This window comes from Ammospiza caudacuta, chromosome 6 (genome assembly GCF_027887145.1).
Source record: "Ammospiza caudacuta isolate bAmmCau1 chromosome 6, bAmmCau1.pri, whole genome shotgun sequence".
In the NCBI taxonomy this organism is placed as follows: domain Eukaryota; kingdom Metazoa; phylum Chordata; class Aves; order Passeriformes; family Passerellidae; genus Ammospiza; species Ammospiza caudacuta.
This window is the reverse complement of record NC_080598.1, coordinates 32749886-32773303: the sequence shown is the minus strand read 5'-3', so window position 1 is coordinate 32773303 and position 23418 is coordinate 32749886. Positions and strand designations below refer to the sequence as shown.

The following is a 23418-nucleotide window of genomic DNA, read 5'->3' as shown; positions in this document are numbered from 1 at the left end:
ATCCTGTGGTAAGAGAACTGCTAGCACATCATGCCAAACATTGCAAAGAATGAAAGAATAGTTTGGGTGGGAAGCGACCCTAAAAATCTAGTTCCAAACCCCTGCCATGGCAGGGTCACCAGCAATGTGGCTTTACAAAGGGTGTTAGCCTTGAAGCCTTATATGTACACAAGTTGTGTAAGCAATCTAAGAATCTCCAGTACAGTATTTCAGAAGTGACAAATGAATTACCTATAGTAAGATTCTAATTCCCATGGCCATTTGGTTGTTGGTTCCTCTGTTGAAGTGTCAGAGCAGAAGGTATCACACAAACCTGTGTGCAAGGACTGCAGAAAGAATCGCTTTGCCATTTATTCAAACAGCCACTGCTGGCTATGACAGTAAAATCCTATCCTGTCCTCCAGTTAGTCAGCATCTCGTCACTTACAACTGGTTTCTATTTTCCATTTTCTTGCTTCTATACAGGTATACCTACAAATAAATTTCTTCGTGATCGTGTCAGAAAGACTGAAGTGAGCTACAGCAACAATTAAACAAAACTGCAAAATAAGCCAGAAAAAGGATTGATTTTATTAGGAATGGTACATTTAAATACATGTAAGACTTTGGGATTAATTTACATATTTCTTCCAAAAATGTTTCCCTTCTTTGACAATACAGAAGTTAAAAAAAAATATCTAATTCCAAATTGTAAGAACAACAGTATTTGCAGTGGAAATTTCTATTAATCAAAACAAGTGTGCATTCCGGAGATTTTGACAACACTTTTCCTGGGAATTTTTTTTGCTGCTCTCATTACTAAAATAACCTTCCTTTCCATCAAGACTATTGCTAGTCATACACATGTTATTCAGTATCACACTTTTGGGTATGAAAGCTATGTCACTTTTATAAACATCAAAAACATGGACATGCATATTGACATTTCTGTGCAGTTTTATGAAGTCACCTGTCAAATAAGGCCTATACATACAATACCACATACTAGTGAATTACTGTAAAATTATTATAATGGATTCCCAATAAACCTGACATCTGGATGGTATGTCTTATTTTAACAGAAAATTCCAGCTTTCATTACTGCTTAACATTGTATTAATCCATTATCCAAGTGAGCAATATTCAACTAACCAATGTGTATTCCTGAAAGTCTTTTGCAAATTAAGCATATTGTCAAGGTCATGTACAGCTGGAACTTAAACAGCCTGTTAAGCCAAGCAACAGGGAAAAAGGGAAACTCTAAACTAATTTTATCTGGTCCATTCATTCTCGCACAGAAAAGTAGCCACAGAACCTTAAAGGAATTAAATCTATACTTCCTGTTCTCAGACTTAATACCAAGGACAAAAGCTAACATAGTATTTTGGAAGTCAAAGGCCTTGGAGGTGGAGGGGAAAGTAGGGGCAAGAGAGGGAGAAAGCAGCGTATTGTCTCATCCCATTACCTCAGCATTATGTGTACATAATATATCTATGATAGAAATGTTTACTAATAGCAGGGAAAAAAATAAAAAAGACTTCCCACTCCAGACTTCACTGAAAGAAGAAAGCTGACAGCCAGCCCCTCCTCACAGAGATGGCCTATTTGATGACAGGCACTTTGGCAATGTAAGAGGAGGTCACCCTTTCATCATGTTAACTCTTCCCCTCCCAGATCTCACATAAAACTTGTCTCAAGTCTTGAAGAAACTTGAATCAAATTAATTAATACATCTCTCAAAGCAGGTTAACTACGGCTGTGAGCAGAGCTCGACCTAGAACGAGATTTTCTTTTAGAAGAAGAGGGAGAGGGGGAAGAAGCTATCAAGCTGGAGCGGTGGCTTTTGTGGGAGTAACTCTTTTTAGGAGTGCGACTGCGAGAACGAGAGCGGGATCGAGAGCGAGAGCGGGATCGAGAGCGGGACCTGGACCTGGAGCGGGACCTGGAGCGGGAGCGGGAGCGGCTGTCCGATCGGGAAGATCCCGTAGACCTGGACCTGCTGCGAGATCTTGAGTAACTCCTTGACCGAGATCTGCTTCTAGAAAAACAAAATTAAAAGCTGTACTCTCACCTCTTGCTAAATTTAAAACAATCGTGTAAAATTTACAGCTTCTCTGTACGCACGGCCCATCCATGTGAACCTGTGAAAGCGCTGTTCACAGCATTCAGCCATTTCACAGGGCTGCTAGGTTTCTGCTCTGCTCCATCATGACAGCATCTTCCTAGGTGAAGGCCAGCAGGAACTGCTGGCCTTGACACTCTCTGCTAGTGGCACAATATGAACTGCCTAATAAAAGATGCCTCTCCCCAGCTCCTGCCAGAAGGAGAGAAATCAATTTTTAGGCAGGGGAATCTCTATCAAAGAACAATTCTTTGTCTGCAAACATCCTGCCTCGAAGTATCATTTAATTTATCAAGAAAAACACAGAAATGGAACTTTATACCTGTGGTGTTTATTCTCTGTAGAAATGCCACGCAAACCAGAGTTTCTTTCAAGAGGCTAAGTATCTAAAGGTGTGGATCACCAGAACACTTTAAGGCCGTGTTTAAGCAAGTTAGTTCTTATCTTAATCTGTTTACACTGCTACAAAGTGGTTCTGTGCAGTGATATTTAGCTTGGGGCCAAAAAAACTACATAATCAAACTTTGGCACAAATACTACCCAAATCCATGCCCTCAGCAGATTTTTATCATGCCAAGTGACATACCTATGCCTTCTGTGGTCTTCAGTCAGTTTAATTCTGCGTCCATTCAGCTCAGTGCCATCCAGTTTTTCCAGAGCACTCTTCATGTCACTGTAAGATGCAAACTCCACAACCCTGTATACCATAATGAAATGCAAGAAAAGTTACAGAGAAGCAAAAAAAGTAAGGAGAGCAGGTGTTTTTTAATCTGTTTATTCACAGCTGTTTTATCTTCTGAAAGCTAGTTTTTAACATGGTTAATAAGAAAATATGACACCAACACTCCTAGTTATCCATACCTCTCACATCTACTTAAACAATAGCAGAACTGCCATCTGCAAGGAGATGGAGAAAGTGCAGGAAGCTACAGAAACCTGCATCAGCTGAGGAAATACCTTTCAGTCCTCCACTAAACTGCATCCCAAAGCTGCCCATGAAACAAAACAAGTTTGCAGTATCTTCTGACCTATTTAAGAATTTTAACAGTGAATAGACAAGTCCAGTCTTTGTGGTTTTTAAAGTTTGAACTCAAAAAAGGGTCTATGTTGCATTGGTTTGCAGTGGTCCAAGAGCAGTTCTGCCAGCACAGACACTTTATTCACCCTTCCTTCCCTCCTGCTTTGTTGTGCAGGACCTTTGTAGTCTGCAGAACTGAGAACAGTTCTGAGAGTGGGCAGGTAGGTATTCCCCATGGAAGTTGGTTGTGTTCATTTCCCATGACTTTGACTGCTGAACCAGTGTAGAGCAGCCACAGACAGGTGGTGTTTTAGCCTCAGGCCTCAGATCATAAATGATTATATACAAATAAGACAGCAGGGCTTAACATTTGAAATTAATTCTCCCTTCCTTTCCTGCTTTCATGATAGAGAATAGAAACTGAACTCCTAGTTACTATCAGTTCATGTTTTGGATTGTTTTGGTTCCTTAACTGGAGAAATTTCAGCATCTAAGCCGCCCCATAGATCTGTATTTCACTTCTTCTATATTAGAGGAAAAATCATGCCCATATCACACAAAGACACAAAATGAACTTACCCTTCATTCCTGTTGTTTCTGTGTGCATCCACATAAGTGACCTCCCCTGCCTTTCTCATGACATCTTTCAAGTCCTACAGCAAAAGTTAACATTTTAGTTTGAACGGGACACGAATCAGTCAGGTAGCAGAATACTCCCCTAAAACTTTCCCTGCTGAAACTGCTTAATGCTTTTTAATTTCTATATTAAAAAAAAAATATAATTTAGAAAAAGTTTCCGAAACAGCTTATGTAATAGCAGCTGCATACAGAAAGGATGCATCATTTTACAGCTACAGTGAATAAACCACTGCTTTCAAGATAATCCTACATCCCAAAACCTGCTGTTATGAAAACACAACGCAATACTTAAAATACCAACATGTCCCCTGAAATCAGAACTGAGAAGTGCAGTAGTATTAAATCCAGATTTTCATAACTAAAGTCCCAGTTAAATGACATTCCAATAAGTGTAGACAAATTCAACCTTTATGCTCACCTCCCCCAGCTTCAAAGTAAAATTAAAAGCAAAAAGGTCTAACTACAATGTAATTAAAAATTTTACAAAGGAATTTTTCTTTAAAAGTTTCATTTGAGTATCCGTCACGCTACAGTGTCACATCAATGGACATCCTTGTCTTAAACTTAACAGAGGCTAAACGTGGACAAGTAAAATTACTTGCTTAGCAATAGGAGAAAGTACAAACAAATAATGCAAGAGGTCACTAAAAAGCTAAACATTTGTCTAAGTTAAGGCAGCACTTTTACCCAACAGTATCTGGCATTTTATGATCCCACACTACTTACCGCAGCACACCACAAGTGGCAGGTGATATAAGAAGGTACCTTAAGCAAAGAGCTGCTTGTCCAATACCTAGCTGGCCAAGAGGAACTCTCTTACATGAGAAAGGCAGTGATGGCTCATAGCAATATGCTTCACGGAGGTACCAGAGGCCCTGAAAGCACTGGACATAGTCTCCAGTCTCCAGAAGTGGCTAAAGAACCCGAGGATGATCTGTGCTAGCCAATCGAGATCAAACCCAGGCAAACCAAGATCTAGACTGCCAAAAAACAGGAGTGTCATAGGAACCAAAAGGAAAATTCAGAACAGGCCAAACCCTAGAATTTCAGCCACTAGAAAACCCCCAAATCTTTGGTTCTTTTTCCTCCACACAAGAAAAATGAAGGTTAACCAAATCAAGGTTGTTAGAAGAAGTTCAAAAGGCACTTGGTTAGAATTAGAAATACGCTTAAGGAACAAAAGACTACAAAACAAAAAGCCAAGAAAAAACTTTAGAACATTTGCCACAGAATATAAAAAAGCTCAGTTTTATCTAGTATTTTGATTCAATAGTTTTATGTTAAGAACTGGTATATGGAAAGTAGTAGATATTCTCCTTGTTTCACAGGTCTTACTATAAAGAAACCCTAATAGCAAATGAAAATTGGTCCCTATTAGTACCATTAAAAACAATACTTCTAACTACCTCAATTTAGAGATGATAGACAAAATTTTGGCTCTGCTCAAGTCAATGAGACTTTAACCAGACCAGGACTGGTAAGTCAAAAGGGAGTTTAAAAGTGTTAATCTACACAATTATTTCTCAAATCAGTAACTTTAGGCTTTAAGACTGAGGCTCCCACAAGACTGCCACACTACGTGCTGAATCCTAAGAAACATTAACATGAAATATCATTTGCAATCGCAATGTCAACACAATTAAGATGCCAACGTTATTTCTCAAAAGAGGAAGTGTGCATGTGTTATAAAATCTCAACATTCTGTAATTAGGGAAATGTTTTAAAAGTTACCTGGTATCACCTAACCAGTGCAACAATCAAATTTTATCTTAAGTTTACTGTTCTGGGTCACCTTAAATAGCACAAGAAAACCCTGTTGTCCTTAGCACCAGAGAGATATAAGGTGTAGGACAACCATAAGTAGGAAAATATATCTTGATGTAATACAGACCTACTTTTCTCAACTGCTTGAAAATTTGATACAGGGAAACTGATGAGGTTGGTTGGAAAGCTCTAAACATGCAGAAATACATGTTTGCTAAAAAAAAAAAGGAGAGCATCTAGCAGTTTGTCCACTACTTAAGAGATGGGATTATCTATTAACAATATAGTCAACAATCTGAGGAAACTGATCTGAATAGAAATTTTTCTGGCTTTTTCTATGTTTAAATATCCCAACACAGTAACTTTTAAGGGAGATAAATGTTCTCAAAGTATGGGGATCTGGACACACCAAAGATTAAGTTCTGTGTGCAAGTTTAAAAACAAGGTTCCATAACGTGTGTGCTTCCTAGCAGGGATTAGAAGGGAAGAATAATGGCACTACTGTTAATGGATTAGCTATTTTAATGTGTTATAAGTAGCACAGTTAGAAGTTAAAACACTATAGTCAGTACCAAAGCAGTACAACTTCAAAAGTAAATGTAGCTTGCATATGGTTGTTACCTTCAAACAATGTCTGCTTAGGCAGGTATCGAAAAGTCTCTTATGATAACTTATAATATATTTAAGAGACGTGAAAACATTTAATTAGAATACTAAAAGATTCATCAGTATGAAATCTGAATTGGGTGGGCTTCAGATTAAAATGTAAGTACACATAAAGCCATTATAAATATTCACAAGTAAAAGAAAGTTACAAAAAATGTTAATTTTTTTTCAAGTTATGCATTTAACACTGAACAGCCTTATAGGATTTGTTTTCCTTAACACTCCATTATAGCTTGCTTCTCCAGTCCCTACTGTTGTTTCCAAGTGACAATCTCTTCATATATGTAACTGCGTAGCAAACCCAGAAGATATTCAGATTAAATCCAGTTGATCACCTCAACTCAGCTGGTTTTCTTTAGTTATTCAATAATTAACACAACTGTTCTGTTACAAACCCTTTGAACCTGTCATGCAGAAGATAAACTGAGTTCGACCGTTGATCTAAGTGGATTGCACCCAACTCTTACGAAACACATCAGCAGAGCTCCAGGCAAACCAAGAAGCCTCCTTGTGGGGAAGCAGCTCCAAGGCCAAGGCTTTGAACATTCAACATGTCCTACTGCATCTTTCAGGACTTTAACCAAAGTCTCTTTATTCAAAGAATATATAGCTTAATGAACAACACTAAACTCCACTATTCACTCACCTTTTGTAAATAGCATCTGTTGCTATGTCCTTACAAAGTGAACTTCCTATACACTGTACACTACACAGAACATAACTAAAACAATTGATTACATGGCTATTCTGTTAAAAGCCAGCTAAATATTAGCAAAACATTAGCAACGAGGTGAAAAAACAACAACAAAAAAAAAGAAAGATGGTAAGAAAGCTTCAAATTACAAGTACCGAAAGTTTGGGTTTTTAAAAAAAGGATCTACAATAAGCATAGTCAACATAGTAGCTCTCTTAAAATTTCCTCTATTAATGATGTATTACCAGAATTCTCAATCATTAACTGGGTCACAAAAATATTTTGCAAAACGTAAGAAAAGACTATAAATTACAACCAAAACAAAGGCATGCATCTCCAGGTGTAACAATACAACAGAATAACATAGTTTGAATTAATGCAATGTTTCAATATTTTAGAAACAACTTAGAGTCTTCCAAAGTTTTATCAGCTGGCAAATAGAATTAGGAATCTGTTCCCAACTACAAAATCTAGTTACAGAATATTTGCGCAGCTTTGAAACAAAGGACTTCTGTGAGTGCTTGAATGCTAATTTTCACCAATCCCTGAAGCTTTTTTCTTATTTTTTGTTGACATTAAATATTTATGATGGCTTTATTAAGAAATTAGACTGAACAGAGTCTACTTACAGAGCAGTAAAATAAGGTGTAAAAAAGCGAAGGCAAGATGCTAACTCACCTGCCAGCTGATACGGGATGAAAGGTTTTCAACAATGATCCTGTGTTCAGTACGAACAGGAGGCCCATACCGGCTGGAAGAATTCAAAGGGGACAAAAAAGAAAAAAATCTCCAGTGTAAGGAATGTAAAGCTTAAGAAATCTGACATTTTCTACAGATCGCTGAAAGATTTAAGTAATTTCCTTATTGCTGGATTGCAGACTTGATTCTTCTTAGTCAAGAGTATATTTAAGACTCCACTAGAATAGTGTCCCGAGTTTTTTCGGAACACCCGGATCTGCCAAGTATTTAAACAAGAGGACTCAGAGATATAAAAGTGGCAGGATGACTCTCATTTTTCCATTATTGCAAACCTCTTCTTGTCTAGTACTAGCAGTCTGACATCATGAACATGACCACAATGTCAGATGCCCACGACCTTCAATCAAACAAACTTGCTACTTTGAAAGTTCACTTGTAGCCTGGACCGTGGACCCATTATACCACACCAAGGTTACTGCCACTAAAGTAAAAAAAATCCAATTAACATGCTTGCATATGTAGATCAGATGTTCCAGACATTGGTTGGTAACTGGCAGCAATTCTGACTTTGCAACTGATGTGAAGGTTTATGTCCCATGTAGCTTCATCTTTCTTCCAAACTCTACTCTGCACAGGCCACAGCTATGAATGTTTCTACAGAGTAAATTCTTCCACACATATTTCCTTCACACAGGTAGATATAAAGTGAAAAGATGTAATGTGTAGTTGACTAGCAGAATACATGCAAATCTGCAGAACTTTCACTGCATGTTGGCACAAGATTCACCACTGGCTCTAATCACTGAAAGTGAACAATTCCACAAATACTGTGTGTCCTCTAGAGGTATTCTAGAGATGAGCTGTGTCCTGGTTTGCACATTCCATCACTGGAGAGAGACTCTCCTGCTTGGTCAGCAAACTTAGTCAACTGGTATTTACTAACACATGCAGAAGTGTTTATCTTGTGGCCTAGAACTGCTCCTTTTCTGGGCTGTATTGAAATAAGCATTTGGATAATCATACAACTGGAAATGTGAAAACTTGGTTAGACAGTAAATACCTTGAATTACTGCTCTACAATATCCTACTTATCATGTAAGCTCAATTTGGTGACAAAAGCTGCAATAGAGAAGCTCTGCATTTCTCTTGACTTGGTGTTAAAATCAGCCAATCCAATTGCAGCAATACTCCTTCACATCATTTACATGACAGCAGGAAACAAGACCGGCACAGTGCCTACAATATGGCAAAGGCACATTTCATAATAGGTTTGTGAACCTCTGTGAGACAGTTAAACTGCTTTAAAATTCCCACTCTCCTCTGCCTGAGAGGGCAAGTAATAGTAATGAATCTGCAAGGTTTGAGAACATAAATTTTTTTTTGTGAAGCTATACAGGGAACCAGAGCTGGATCCCTAAATCACATAAAGAAAACTCCAGCTCTTTTGTGACTGGAAGTGGAAAAGGACACAGTTCTTTTGTGACTGGAAGAGGAAAAGGACAGAGAGCCCAGACCACCTACCTAGATCCACTCTGCGACTGGTAATAACTGAACCGTTGTGAGAATCTTCCCCTTCCTCTTCGGGCTCGAGCATGTTCAATTGTGACCCTTGTGACAGGAACAAAAAAAACACAAGCACATAAAAAAATTAAAACAACAAACTTCAAGTATTTGACATTGACTGGAAGCAAATGTGCACAAGCAAGAATTATCTTGCCCTTGCAAGCAATGATTTATAACACAACCACTGGCATTTCTTAAGGAGCCAGACCAGTGTTTTTTCTCATTGGTCTCCCTCAGATTTTCATGAGAATTGTCATTGAGTCTGTAATTCAGACAAACACTTGAATATGCTCAACCAGTGCAGGAGTACTCACAGAGAGAAAAGAATACTAAAATAACCACCAACAACCTAATGACCTAACATACAGATTCCATAATCACAATAAAAATTACTGCAACATTCAGTGACTATAGTTCACATTGCTGCCAACTGAAGGTCAATGATCCAAATGGTAACAGGCTATCATCAGCTTGTCTTCCGGTCAATAGGCAGATAAATACTAAATAAGTTCAATTCACTCTTACTAATATTCCTAATGAGAAGATCCTGAGTTACCTCTGAAAGAGAACTAAGTGCAAGTAGAGAAAATGGTCAGCCCTGCTCTAAACTACTCTTCCCCCAGCCCTAAACTAATCTTTGCCTTAAACAAGACTGGATCCCAATGAGTATCTTTAAAGTTATGGAAGGTACATCCCACTATAGAACCACAGGAAATGGGTGTCAGAGCACAAGATGATGCACTGCATTTAGATGCAAAGCACTTTTTCTATTCTTAAGGGAAAATATGGTATCACACTTACCTTTCATCACACAGCTCTTTACCATTTAGTTCATAAATTGCATCATCAGCATCCCTGTGGTCTTCAAATTCCTAAGAAGAAAATAGAAATAAAAATGTATTTTCCCTCACAGTACATGCAAGTACTAATAAATATACTTCTTTATAAATTTTACATTTCTACAGCAAGTATCACCAATAACTTTGAATAAGGAAACTAGTTCCTGGTACATTTATGACTGAAAAGCCAACATGTTCCTAGTCACGATAATTTCTTCTCCCTCCATCCCACAAACTCCTTTTGCCTCCCCAGTTGTTTCAGTATAACTTATTTGCAGGACCTATTAATTAAACTAGCTGGTTTGCTAAGAAATATCTAAAATACTTTTGGGAACAGGTAGGGGAAACTACTTAAAGGCATGTAATTTAAAACACAGCTCCACATACAGGAAAATTGAATATAACAGCATGAGCTGATCAAATGCGGGAGAGCTGTGCACTGCCACAACTCCCTTAAGATTAAATTCTTACTGAACCAGCAAAGAAAGAGTGAACCAGAAAAAAAAGCCCTCCTAATTTTTTCAGAGTGAATTCAGTTCACTAGCTGGGCAAAAAGATGCCCATGTAGGAAGAGTATGAAACATAAGCCCTTCTTCAGCGCTGGCCACCTGCAGGTCCAGATCAGCTGTAACAAGCATAATTCCCTTCACTGTTGCAATGGAATCTGTCGCTTTGCTTTTGGCAGAAATGCTGCTTTAGTCAGCCTGAGTAGCCTCTGCCCACTATCCAGCCTACTGGTTCTTGGCAAAGCTGCTTGCACAGCTCTGCAGGAAACTAGGTCAAGAAACCTACCCAGATGAAAAAACAGCCCACTTTGTGCAGGAGGTGGGGGTCAAAAAGTGTTATTTTTCAATCAGATCAGCTTCCCAGGTAGGTTCATTATGTGTGGCTGGATAACTGCAGCAACACCACGAGAGGCAAGGGGACAAAGGAAAGAAATAAAGCAGAGAGAACAAGCAGCTGGGTAGGGACTGCTGGCAGCAACAGTGCAGATGGAGAGAAAAAATTGTGGAACTGCAGCTTGCAAGGAACGAACAACAGAGAAGAAGCTTCCCAAGTTGAAGAAAGTGTTTGCGTAACTATAAACAGCTTTTCAGAAGCAATACTGGCTTAAGCAATCTTCCCCCTTCTGCACTGAAATTTGCTTCACTACCAAGTGAAACATCACACATCCCTGCATAATGATGCAAAGATTATCTTAAAACACATAATTTAAGTCCAGCACTTAAAAGTATCAACAGCTGGCAGCTACAAGTTCCATTATGTCAACTACTTTCTAACAAATTGACCATGTGCAAGTCTATCTAACTTGATGGTTTGAAATTTGAAAACACTATGTTCTGAAATCTACAAAATTTAAGTAAACATAATTAGTTTCAAATCATTAAGCAATGATTTTAATCAAGCACAACAAAACATGCTTTTAGCACTATAAGAATGTTCACTTGGTTTTATAATATGTTTTATAAACACAAGTCTTAAATAACAGAAAATAAAGATGGAACTGACAGCACAAGGCCAATAAAGTGTCATGAAGGATAATGCCACTCCATGTGTTTATAAATGACGCGGATGACAGGATCAAGCACAGCCTCAGCAGTTCTGTGTCTGACACTGAAGTGGGAGGACAAATAAATTTACCAGAATGAAAAACCATCCCACATAAAGACCTTGATAGGCTGAAAGATTAAGCAAGGAAGAATCACAAATCTTAATGAAAGATGGTCCATGACGTGCTGCATGTGGCGTAAGACAATCCCAAGCAGCAGAATGCGCTGGGGGCTGAGTGGCTGGAGAGTAGCTCTGCTGGAAAGGCCATGGAAATGCTCGTGGAGAGTCAGCTAAGCATGAGTCAGCAGCATGGCCTTGCTGCAATGACAGCAAATCGTATCCTGGGCTGCATCCGTAGGAGTACAAGCAGCAAACTGAGGGGGGTGCTATTATTCCACCCCACTTGGCATTTGTTAGGCCACACCTGGAACACTGTGTCCAGTTTTGGTCTCTCCAGCTCATAAAAGACATTGAAAAATTGGACTGAGACTAGCAGAGGGCAACCAAAACTCATCAGAAGGTTGGATAACAAAGAGAAGCTGAGAGAGCTGTGTTTGTTCAACAGGAAGAAAAGGCAGCTTCAAGGGAATACAGTCAGTCTTCCAAAACCTAGAACATAGTTACACAAAATGGAAGTGATTTCTGATATGGGTGCACAATGATAGGATGACAAGTATGGGAAGGAAAGTTGTTTAGCTGCAAAGAAAAAGCATTTTATTCTGAGAACAATTGCATTATTTGTATAAATTTATGAGACAATTATTCAAGTGTTACTAGTGATCTTTGCAAAGAAAATGGCTCCACCTAGGAACTAGAGAGGAGGGAGGACTGACTGACTCGCTTACAGGAGTTGAACAGAAGCTGTTCCTGAATGAGTCAACAGCCCTGCCCAGGAAGAGAAGAGGAACACTCAAGGAAAGGGGACTGAGAAATACCAGCAATTGGAAAGAGCACTCTAAATATAAACTCAGGCTCGTGTCTGCATCAGCCACTTACCTCCAGACTTTTAAGAGACAGGTATTTACCTGCTGGCAACCAACAAGCAGCTCATAATGCAAGGGAACCAGAAACTACTATGTGTAGGAGTTAAGGAGCAATACTCTCATGAAACTAAAGTAGGCAAAGCCTGTCCTTTTGTTCCTTTCCAATAACTTCACTCAAGGGATTGATCTTGGCAGAAAGAGTGACATGTAAGCCTGCCATTATGTGAGGGCAGTATCAGCCTTTCAAGTCTGAACTAAGTGCTGCACAACAGCTAATTCTCAATTCTCATGAGATAAGTTAAAACACAGGCTGATTCTGAGTCAATCTGTAAAGCTGCAAAATTTGGACACTTAGGAGCAGAGAGCTCTAGAAAGCAGTGGTAGGTAACTGAGATACAATGAACTGTCTATTTAATTTCATAGTCTGACAAGCATATATGCCCTACAAACATGTACTGATGATGAGTATGTTGAATTTCAGCTGCACAAGCCTTCAAAGCTGTGCTACTTGGATCCACCACCCACTACACCAGCTGTCTTAGCCAACTAGTCTGCTTTTATGACAGGCCATTATTGAAGAAATATGACCAAGCAGACTGCAAGGGCTGAGAGTGGCACTTAAGTGGTTCTTATAAACTCTTCTTCTGGGTCAAGACTTCAAAACTTTGTACTGCCATAACAGAATATTTATACAGTCTTCAGAAATGAGGGGTAAATGTTAAACCCGTGGAAGACTATGATCAAACAATGTATTTAATGTAGCTGGAATATTACAGAGATTTTGAGCAAAACCTGGCCATAACTGTAATCCAAAATTATGAAAAGCCTTCTGAAATGTTTATTAATATTTTCCATTTCCCACTGCAAATATTATCTTAAACATCTTCCTTCCTTGACATCATCCTAGCAAGGTTAGTACCTGCAAGAAGAGCAAGGAAAACAAAGCTGTAACTTACCACAAAGCCAAATCCATTTTTCAGATGGATTTCTCGTATGCGCCCATATCCCTTGAAGAACTTCTCCACATCCCGTTCACGAGCACGTGAGCTCAAGTGTCCAACAAAGACACGGCAGCCACTCATCTTAAGGGTGATGCTAAAAAAGAAAACAGCACCGTTTATCAGATTAACAAACTTTAAATAGGGTGATTAAGATCACTTTTACATCTCAGAAATCTTCGTTAAATAGGATTTGATTTTACTGCCCTCCAGGTACACATGTTAAAAGCCTGACTCTCTACAGCCAGAGAAAGGATAAAATCCTGTCTTGCTGACTTCTAGCAGAACCTACAAAGAACTTCCAGTTTTGCACTTTTTAATCATAAAGCTTAAAATCCCAAATCTGTAATTTCAAAGATTTTACTGGGTTAGCAGCTGCTGGGGAAAAAAAATCGTATGCTAATCATTAGAATAACAACAAACAACAAAAAACATTCTTAAAACTTTTGCTTTCATCTAGAAAAATCTCTGCAATAAAATTTTATCAGCACACAAACGATGAATGGTAGCCATCAAATTATTTTCATTTCCAGTAACCATAAATATAAGTTACTTTAACAGTCTATCAGGCTTTGAAGAAGAATTTTGCATTATGAGATTTCAACAATGGCAAAAATAAAAAAGGCTATTTGAGGCACTCAAATTTTTAAAGCTATCCACTGATCCAGTATATATAATTCGAGATATTCTATGTAAAACTCTATTTTTAACCTTAAGGTGTCGCTTTTTCAATTTATGTGGTTTAAAAAAAATTTATCATCATCTCCTAACTGGAAAATATTAATTATTTGTCTCACTCAATGCACCTGCTGGCCTAGAAAAAAGCAAATATTTTGAGCCCTAAGGAAGGGAAATATGACGTAATCTTGCACGACAATACTGGGCTCTAACGCAGGCAGAGTAAACAGACAATATGTCACGTTAGCTGTGAAAATAACTGCCGTCAGTCGGTATGCAGTATTTTGAATTAATGTGATTTACCTTCTCTGCTACCGTACACCCATTAGGTTTCTATCGAATACTTTCTTTACTCAGCCTTACCGTGCCCTCAGAGAAGTGCCGAAGTTTTGGAAGCCTGGGTACTGGGCGTTTTGTGGGGCGAGGGGTTGCACGGCGACAGCACTTACTTAGATTGGCCTCAGCCCCGAACCTCGGAAGAGCCTACGCTGCCCTTTGTAGCCATTCTCTCCTTTGTGCTCACCCGTGCATTGTGATGCCCACAGGGAAATCCAGTTCGGGGGGCTGGTTCAGCTCCCTCGCGGAGTGCCCAGCGTTCCAGCACACGGCTTCCCTGGGCACCCTTACCGCACCGACACCGGCCAGGCCAGCCGCGGGCATTAGGGGAAAGGCAGGCCCTCGCAGAGGAAGGAATACAGCCTTACGTAACTGTATGCTTTAAAACACGGCAAGAACAGCCACTTTGGTAACAGCGCTCATTTTGGGAACAACAGAGATTTGAAAGATTAAAATGACAGCGTAACTGCTGTTCGATATTTTTAGTTCTAGAAAAATAAAGCGGGGAGAAGAATCACAAAAGGAAATGAACACGGGGTGGGTGGGTGGAACTGATCACCGTTGAAACTGTCAAATATACTGCGAAAGACTTACGAACAACCCATCCGCGCGTTATTTACTCATTATCAAGGAGCACAATGGATGCGAGATCTGCATTGACACCTGCGAGGCGCGGAGCTTCACGCGTCGCTCCTACCACAATGAAATCGAGCTCGCTCGCTGACGACTCAGTAGGTGCGGAAAAGCCCTCGGGAAGCACGGACCCGCAGCAAGCGGCCATCTGCTCCGCCCTCCTTTCGAGCCGTGAGGATCCGGGACTGCGCCAGGCCTGCGGCCTGCCCAAGGCGGCCGGGCCCTCTTCACACACAGGCCCGCCGCCATCACGGCGCCGGCCCACGCAGCGGCGTCGGCCCCTTCGGCTCTTCGAAGCTTTGCGCTCGCCTCCAATCCGCGACGGCTCCTCGCGGCCATCCCGCCGGGATCAGCCCCCCCGCTCGGGGCAGCGATGGATGGCGGTCCCCCCCCTTCTCCCCCCGCCCGCGGCCCCGCCGAGCGCTCGGGCCTGCGGCGCCGCGCGGCGCCAGCGCGGCCTCCGCCCGCCGCCCCCAGGCCTCGACCCGTTCCCGCCCCGCCGCAGGGTACCGCCGCCAGAACCCCGCCGGTGGCTCCCCGCGCCCGCCCCGGCCCCCCCGCGGTGGAGGGGCGGCCACGCACCGTCGCGGAGCGGCGAGTCCTGCTGGCCGTGAGGGAACCGCTCTGCGGCCGCGGCGACAATGGCTGCCGGCTGCTCCACCGACCGACCGCCGCGCGACCGCCGCGCCTGCGCACAGCCGCGCGCGCCGCCCCGCCCGCAGCGCGCCGCGCGGCACGACGGGAGATGTAGGCGCGGGGGGCAATGGCGGAGAGCCCTGAGAGCATCCCGCTCCCGGCCGCCGCCGCGGTCAGGGACATTTCCCGCTACACCGGGATGCTCTGAGCCCCGTCCAGCCTGGCCTTGCACACTGCCACGGATGGGGCATCCACAGCTCCCATGGGCGGCCCGTTCGTGCTGAACTGCCCGTGACTTTTTGTGTAAGACCTGGCAAAAGAGATAAAAACAATTCCGCTTTACACGTGGAGGGGAAAAGTCACAAGTGCGGAGAATTCATCCGGAGTGATGCCCTCGGCAGCTCAGCCCTGCCAACACTCGTGTGCCGCGGCCAGCCCCTCAGCACCATCTTCCCTTGGGCACACAGAATGACTCCGCTTTGGACAACGCCGCAATGTTTATTGGTGATCGCTGACACCAGGGGGAAACCTTGGCTGGGGAAAAGCGTCTGGTGAACATCCAGGCCTGGATGGCAGAAGCAGTTTTTCCATGAATAAACGGCACACTGCTGCTTTATCAGTCAGATATATGACTTTATGGACTTCTTACAGTGTCATTAATGACAGTTTACAGTATGATGACCAAGATGAAAATTATCTCTTTTTGTCAATGTAGCACAGCTGCTTAAGTCTTCACTGTCCCAATGCTTAAAATATATCTACGGTTTGGTTTGCCCATTTTTCCCCCCTTGTCTGACAGCATTGTGTCCGGATTTCCTGTTTTAACTTGAAGTAAAAATCTAAGTTGCACTTATGATATTGTGTGTTAGATTCAGGCATCATTCAAATTTTTTGCCCTCTCTAGGAGGGAGATAACCTAGACACTAAACATCCACATAAGAAATAGAATCTTTTTGGTTGCAAGTGATCCTCTTCATTCTTTCCCGTTCAGGTATTGAATCATTCAGGCTTCTCCAGCTGAGCAATCCCAGCTGCTTGGCTTCTCCTTACATGAGAAGTGCTTCAGTCTCACTCTCATCTTTGAGGTGATGTGCTGGATTTGCTTCAGTGAGTCCATGTCTCTTTTGTGGAGATAACACTCCAGATGTGGCCTCACCAGTGTTGTGTAGAGGGGCAGAGTGCCCTCTCCTGACCCTCCAGTGATGATGCCCTGGCGAGTGCAGCTAGTGCAGCCCAGGATGTGGCTGTTGCCACAAGGCAGCTGATGTGAACTCAGAACACAGCTAGCTGTGATTAAAATAGAAAATGTGGGTAGCTATAGCTGGTGCAAGTATGTCTTACAACTTTGAATACAATGTGTAGTTGTAAGGCTGCTTTATTTGATGAGACAGTCCAGGACACTCAAAAGGCAGTGCTGTGACTTTTTGTGCGAATTCTATGTAGGTGGCAGAGCTGGACTATTACAGGAGCAGCAGCAGACTCTGTGTTACTGTGTGCTTGAGCTGCTGTGTTAAGAAGCTCAGAAGCAGAAAAAAGCTCCTTAAGTGGCAGTCTTGGAATGGTGTGGATGTAATAGGGATTGGAGTTACTGGCAGTAATGAAGATAAGTCATGCTAGAAGCCCAATTAAAGATTTTTGGTTTTATCTTGCTTCTCCTCAGCCTCTGGGATGGTGTCAGCAGGGAGGAATGCAGCTGTGCATCTGGAACACAGCTCTGCTGCTCCGGTAGTGCCTGAGCCAGCCTGGAGTCCTGCTTTCCTTTCTTGGACACCCTGCATGGGTGGTAAAGGCATGAAATACATCAGTAGGAGAATCTGCTGCATTGCCTCTTGTGTGTGGGTAGTGTTTCTGGAAGCTATCACGTGCAAAATCAACTTTAGTAATAACGCTGTGTTTTAGCTCCCTTGTTATTTTGCTTGCACTGAAACGTTGGTCTCTCAGAAGCACATCTGAAAGCCCACTGGGAACTATTACTGTCCTGGCTGCACATCTACAGATGTAAACAAACACTTATCTGGAATCAGAATACTTAAAAACCACAATCTGTTTATTGTTGGGGTAAATTAACTGCTTTCTCACTTCCCTGAAGAAGAAATTTTATTTTCTCTGTCCCAGAAAGCAGGATGTTGTGGCTCAGCACCACAGATTAAATATTATGTCCTATTCATTAAGGACTGAAAGTCTTCAATAAAGTGATGGTGATGATGATGATTGAATGTGCTTAATAATAAAGGTATACAATGCTTTCTTACCTCTGAAGATTAAAGCAGTCCTTATTTTTAGGCAAATCTGTACAATGAAAGCCACAGGGTCATACGAAAAAGCCACAACAGCCATAAAAAATCTAGGGGATGGTCTGAGAAAAGGTTTTAACTAGTTGTAGGATGGCTGCAGCACTCAGGCTGGAAGGTGACAGAGCTGGGCCAGTTCATTGCTCCACCATGAACCTTCCTGAGCACCACAGGCAAGTCACCCCTGCCTGGAGGCAATAACCACTGCAGCACTTAACAGGTGCCAGCCATCCAGAGAGAATCCAAGCCAAGATGTAAAGCTAGATCTTGTACAGGACATTTGGAGACAAAAAATGCTAGCAAATTAAAATGCAAATGAGTGAGGTGCTGTTAGGAAGCACTGGTGAGAGGTGTAGGTCTGAATATCCTGACCCTGCTCAACACAAATGCACCTGCCTGCAGCTGGTCCCAGAGCTTCTTCCACCTGGGATCCAAAGGATGGTCTTGTCTCCAAGAAGAGTGCCAACTTGTGTTTGTAACAGGGACTAACTAGGGCTTGCTCTCTTCTTTGGCTGCCAAAAGTACAGACCAACAGCTGCATTTTGTAGAATGCCTCGTCATTTGAAACACTCATTACTCTGGAAGCTCAGGTTTGCTGTCTTCCTCAGACTGAAGATTCAGGCTCCCACCCACCAGAATGTCCTAACCTCTGTGTGAGCCTGTGCTGGTGGAGGAGGGAGGCTCCTCTCACTCAAATTCTTCCACTGTGGAGCAGACAGCTGAGGGAGGGCAAGTGCAGGGAGAGGGAGGCCCAGTGCTTGGGGTGCTGGGAGAGGCGTACTAGGGCCTGTTTCCCATCCTAAGGGTCTTTATCCTGTGGCTGTTTAATAGAAAATACCTAAAGATACCTCTGTCAGGGACAGAAATGCAGCATTCTTTCTGCAAACCCATTGCTTAAACCATGAGGATATGGGCTCATTCTTTCTCTTCTATTGCTTGAGTGCTTATTTCAGGGAGACACTGAGTGAGGGCTGAGGAGATGCTCCCTGGCCCAGCCATTAGGTTTGCTGCTGGTTAGGGTGTAGGGCTAGAAGATGTGCATCCTGAGGAGGGATGAAGTGTTGAATTTGCATTATTCCCCTAATGTGAAGATATTTTAGGCAGCTAGGCTTCTGTGGAGCAAATGGGTGGCAAACCCACCTTGAAATGTGGCAAAGGAAGCAGCCAGACTTGCTGGGTTGTACTGCTCTTTATACATGAAGTGAGATTTGTGGCCCCTGCTGATAATGGCTGTTTGCAAGAGGGGTGCTTGGGCTCTGAAAGGGTCTGTCCCATGGGACCAACAGTTTCTATCTCCCACTCCAGACATGCCCTGAAGTAGAAACAGATGTGTGCAGGGAATGTTTAGGTGCAACAGGGAAAAGCCTAGTGAGCAATACCTCCAGACCCGAGCACCAGTTTGGATTGCAACTGTAAATAAAGGCTTCATATTTCCACCTTCCAGTCACATCTAGCCCTTTTCCCTGTGCCTTCTGTATGTGCACAGTGGGAGTAAGACTAGGTGTGTGCTGCAGCAGCAGCGAGAGATCATGCCTTTGCAGACAGTCTGAGGGTCAGGGTCACTGAGGCATGATAACTAGAGGTCCTCAATATTTTGCTTGAATGCTGGCTTGGCCACCAGGATGTGAACTACTAATAGAAAGCAGCTGTAAAGAGACTTGCTGAGAAGAGGCAAGAGGAGGTAGTGACAGGAGGTAGTGCATTTTGTACCAACATATTTTCATGCATGTATGTCCCAGAAGTCAAAGCAGAGAACAAAACTGAGACCCTATTTTCTGGCCGTTGCATGGTATTCAAAGATGGGAAGAACCTATTTTAATATCTTATTGGTGAGATCTAGTCTGTAGTAGCTCAGAGCCCTCAAAATATAGAAGAGATTATTTTTCTCCTGTCATTTTCAGTGGGTTCAAGTTGCTGAGATTTGAAGCTATCTGGAATAGCCTTAGAGATGTACAGATGCAATCATCCAACTTCATCCTTTGCAATGGCTGACTTCTCTACTGAGTGCAGCGCTTAGCACATTTTCCAAGTGTCTGCTGGGGAATGTTCTGATTACCTGCTTGCACCAGGATATGCCCTAGACTTTGTTAATCTATGTTTACTATGCTAAGACTTTCCCAGCAGCTTAGTGCTAATGCAGAGGATTTTAAGGGTTTGCACAGTAGCAACTCTTTCAGGAGCCAGAGTCACCTCGAGGGTTTAATTAATTCAACAGGATTAAGTTTTTTTCGAAATCTGTGCTACCTCAGTATCTGTAGTGCAAGTAATGTTGTACAAATAATCTTCAATAATGTTGTACAAATAATCTTCATGTTGCGGTATGAAAATTATATTTGCATTCTGTTTTCTTAACAAAGACATTTTAGTTCATGCTGTTCCTTTTCACAGCCATTACAACCTCCCACCCACTCCTTTATTTCCCTGATAAGACCAGTCAGTCTGATTCGTCTGGATGGAATCTCCATGGATATATGAATACTTCTTTGAAACCAAGTTCATTCAAGGTTGCAGACTAGTTTCCTTTCATTGTCTTCTGAGACTTCTGGCTCTGCTCCTGCACTCTGCTCCAAACCAGATGCTGGCAGCACTGAAGACATGCAACAGTCATAAGATTTGAGAGGCTTTGGGAAATGTGGTTTACATTCTGGCAGGCAAGACAAGACCCATGTTGTTTTCTGCCCCTGTACTATCAGACAGGCTGAATAAGGCAGGTCATTGAGATCTCAGCAGCCAAAGATATCAACAGTCATGAAAATAATTTCTTGGCTAATTTCTTCAAAAAGTATTTCAATTTCCACACCTGAAATAGTCAGGATGGGAGACTGACAGAAATGGTTTACCCCTGAATGGAAGGAGTGAGCTTGAAGTGGATTGTCCACTTTTTCTGTTCCTGGCAGACAAAGGGGCAGTTGCTGAGCTGCAAACAGCTGCTTCCAGAGAGGAATTTCTTCAAGGCTGATGCCAGGCCTTGGCTAAAGAATGGTATGTTAGCTGCAAAACCATGAGCCTAATACCAAAAACTGCTTTCACATTTCAGCATACTAAGTGCCACAGACTGTTAGGCCATACAACTGCAAGACAAATCTTGTGCTGCAGATGAGGAAGGTGAATGTCTTGCAGCAGGTCATGTAAGCTCTAGCCAGTTTGTTGGAGGCTGTGCCATCTGAGAAGAAACATGCCAGTATATTTTAGGCACACCTATTGCCAATATTTTTACCCCATTTAAGTATTCAAGTACTCAGAAGCACAGGCCAGACCCTTCTGTTGCTGTTGACACCTCAGTTTCACCAAAGCAGTGCTGGGGTGCCAACTTTCACAAGGCTGGAGCCCACACATTGCCACCAATCTGTAGTGTGAGCAGGGATGAGCCACCTGCTTTCTGGCATAAAACTAGGAATACTTACACCTAGCTGGTGTTTCCTGTTAACACCTGGTCACACATTGCAACACTGTCACAGCTCAGAAAAAAGATTTTTATGAAGACTTTTGGAATCTCCAAGTACAGACTTGCAGAGTGCTTGTCGCCAGGATCATTCAACATAATTTGGCTTCATTCTCAGAGTGGTGGTAGACCTGGGCCCAGAGTCATGGCCCAAGGAGCAGCTATGCTCTTTTCTACCCCTTTTGCAAAATAACATGGATCTTTTCTCCAGACAGTGGTCACTTAATAGCACAACAGATATTCCCATTCTCCTCCACCCCATTTTTATGTTTAAATAAGTAAATAAAAAGTATTAAAATATCATTGCATCTTCTGGGAGAGGTACAACCTAGACATATAAATTTTTTTAAATCAATTTTTTTGACAGTGCAAATGTCCATTTTAGGTGCAGCACATCAAGAACAGGGCAGCTACTGTGGAAGAGGAAAGAGGGTTACCAAAGCACGGGCAATGGATATTCAGAGGCAAACTTCAATATAAATTATCTGTTCAGGCCTCTAGTCATCCTCTCTGCTGTTTTAGCTTTCAAATAGATGAGTACTATGCTATATGCTTTAAAACATGGCAAGGGGAATCAGTATACCATACCTTTGAAGAGGACAGTCCCATTTGCAGCAACATAGTAGTGACATAGGTGAAAATCAAGTGGATTAAATACTGGTCCAAGTCCTACATTACTAACAATTCATAACAACCCCTCCAGGCTTTTTAGTATCACGGGTTTCAACACAGGAGGCTTCAGCTCAATTCCAGCCCTCATTAACAACACAACGATAGCTAAGTTGCACAGTGTCTCCTTTGAAGACAAACTGTGTCTATGTATGAAGCTAAATGGCATTAATTTGCATGTTCCCTGTGTTATCCAGCCTGCAGGAGAATGCAGGTCTTGGTGTATGCTGGAAAGAAGTGTGGTAGCAGACATTAGCATCCCCTCTCCACACAGTAGGCAGATACTGTCATGTTGGGATACATCACATGGCACTGCTGTAATTTTTACTGTGTCCTACTGAAGGTCAGGAATAAACCAGAAAGCTGTGCTGAACCCCAACCCACATTGAATAATACCTTCCTCAGGCGGGTATGCTGAACCCAACCATGTACAATACCTTCCTCAGGACTCAGCTCCGTCCTGGGGAACAGAGGACAATGTTACCAAGAAGCTCTTGGCGAATCTGACCAAAAATCCACCATTCCTGCAGTCGTTACTTCAAAATACAATCTGCCTTTGGGACTAGAGACAGAGGTATGTGCTTATACCTATAAAACACTTACTTGAAACATGTCATGAAGCAGTAATGTTATTTTAATGTTATTTCTCCTAACCCTATGTTTCCTAAGAAAGTTGTGGGAGGGCAGGAAATGTACCTGTAATATGAGATGGCTGCTCCCCTTTGCCGATTTCTGAACACATGCATGAGTGTGTTACTTTATGACTGAATAAAACTCCCACAGGAGTTGTCCTGAAGGCTGCTTTCTTTTGTATGTCCAGTAGAAAGATGACCCCTGGAGGAATCTATGATGTCAGAAGATGCGGAATCAAAATCAGTCAGATGTTCAATATGGAACAGTAGATGAATTTTTCATGGATGGTTTAAGATACGGTGGTTGTTTGTACAGATCTAGTAACTAATTCTGTGCTAGCTTTTAAGGAGTAACAAGAATAGTGTTTCTAAAGATAGGGGTGTATTTGGGATTTAAAGTGGTCATTAAGCTGTGACAATTTCAACATTATTCAGCAAGAATGAAAGGGCTGTGGGGCTGACAATATACCTTTAAATGTAGCGTAACTTACTTCTCCTTACCACCTTTAACTAAATAGGATTAAAGTATTTTACTATACAAATGAATAGTCTAGAGTTGTTATCACAAGAAGTTTTTAATATGATT

General features: G+C 42.0%; 1 protein-coding gene across 3 annotated transcripts; it reads right to left on the bottom strand.

The window, feature by feature from the left end:
• Window positions 1-547: 547 nt before the first annotated feature.
• LOC131559556 (serine/arginine-rich splicing factor 5-like) lies at window positions 548-15855 on the bottom strand. Of its 3 annotated transcripts, none has more exons than XM_058807975.1 (8): window positions 15745-15855; window positions 13474-13612; window positions 9946-10016; window positions 9103-9189; window positions 7561-7633; window positions 3699-3772; window positions 2688-2798; window positions 548-2017 (listed from the first exon to the last, which is right to left on the bottom strand). In XM_058807975.1, the coding sequence occupies exons 2-8, from the start codon at window positions 13597-13599 to the stop codon at window positions 1726-1728; spliced, it is 834 nt and encodes a 277-aa protein (XP_058663958.1). In that variant the 5' UTR covers window positions 13600-13612; window positions 15745-15855; the 3' UTR covers window positions 548-1725. The 3 variants fall into 3 exon arrangements, with proteins under 3 accessions (XP_058663958.1, XP_058663957.1, XP_058663959.1); XM_058807974.1 differs by lacking the exon at window positions 15745-15855 and adding an exon at window positions 14717-15493; XM_058807976.1 differs by lacking the exon at window positions 15745-15855 and adding an exon at window positions 14557-14661.
• Between the last annotated feature and the right edge of the window lie 7563 nt (window positions 15856-23418).

What these genes read in the sequence shown, in the direction of transcription:
- LOC131559556 (XM_058807974.1), bottom strand. Translation starts at nt 14,853, where the DNA reads ATGCCCGCGGCTGGCCTGGCCGGTGTCGGTGCGGTAAGGGTGCCCAGG. An exon ending in AAAATGGATTTGGCTTTGTG is followed by an intron (nt 10,017 to 13,473) that starts GTAAGTTACAGC and finishes TTTTCTTCTTAG; the next exon opens with GAATTTGAAGACCACAGGGA. An exon ending in GAAGACCACAGAAGGCATAG is followed by an intron (nt 2,018 to 2,687) that starts GTATGTCACTTG and finishes TTGTTTTTCTAG; the next exon opens with AAGCAGATCTCGGTCAAGGA.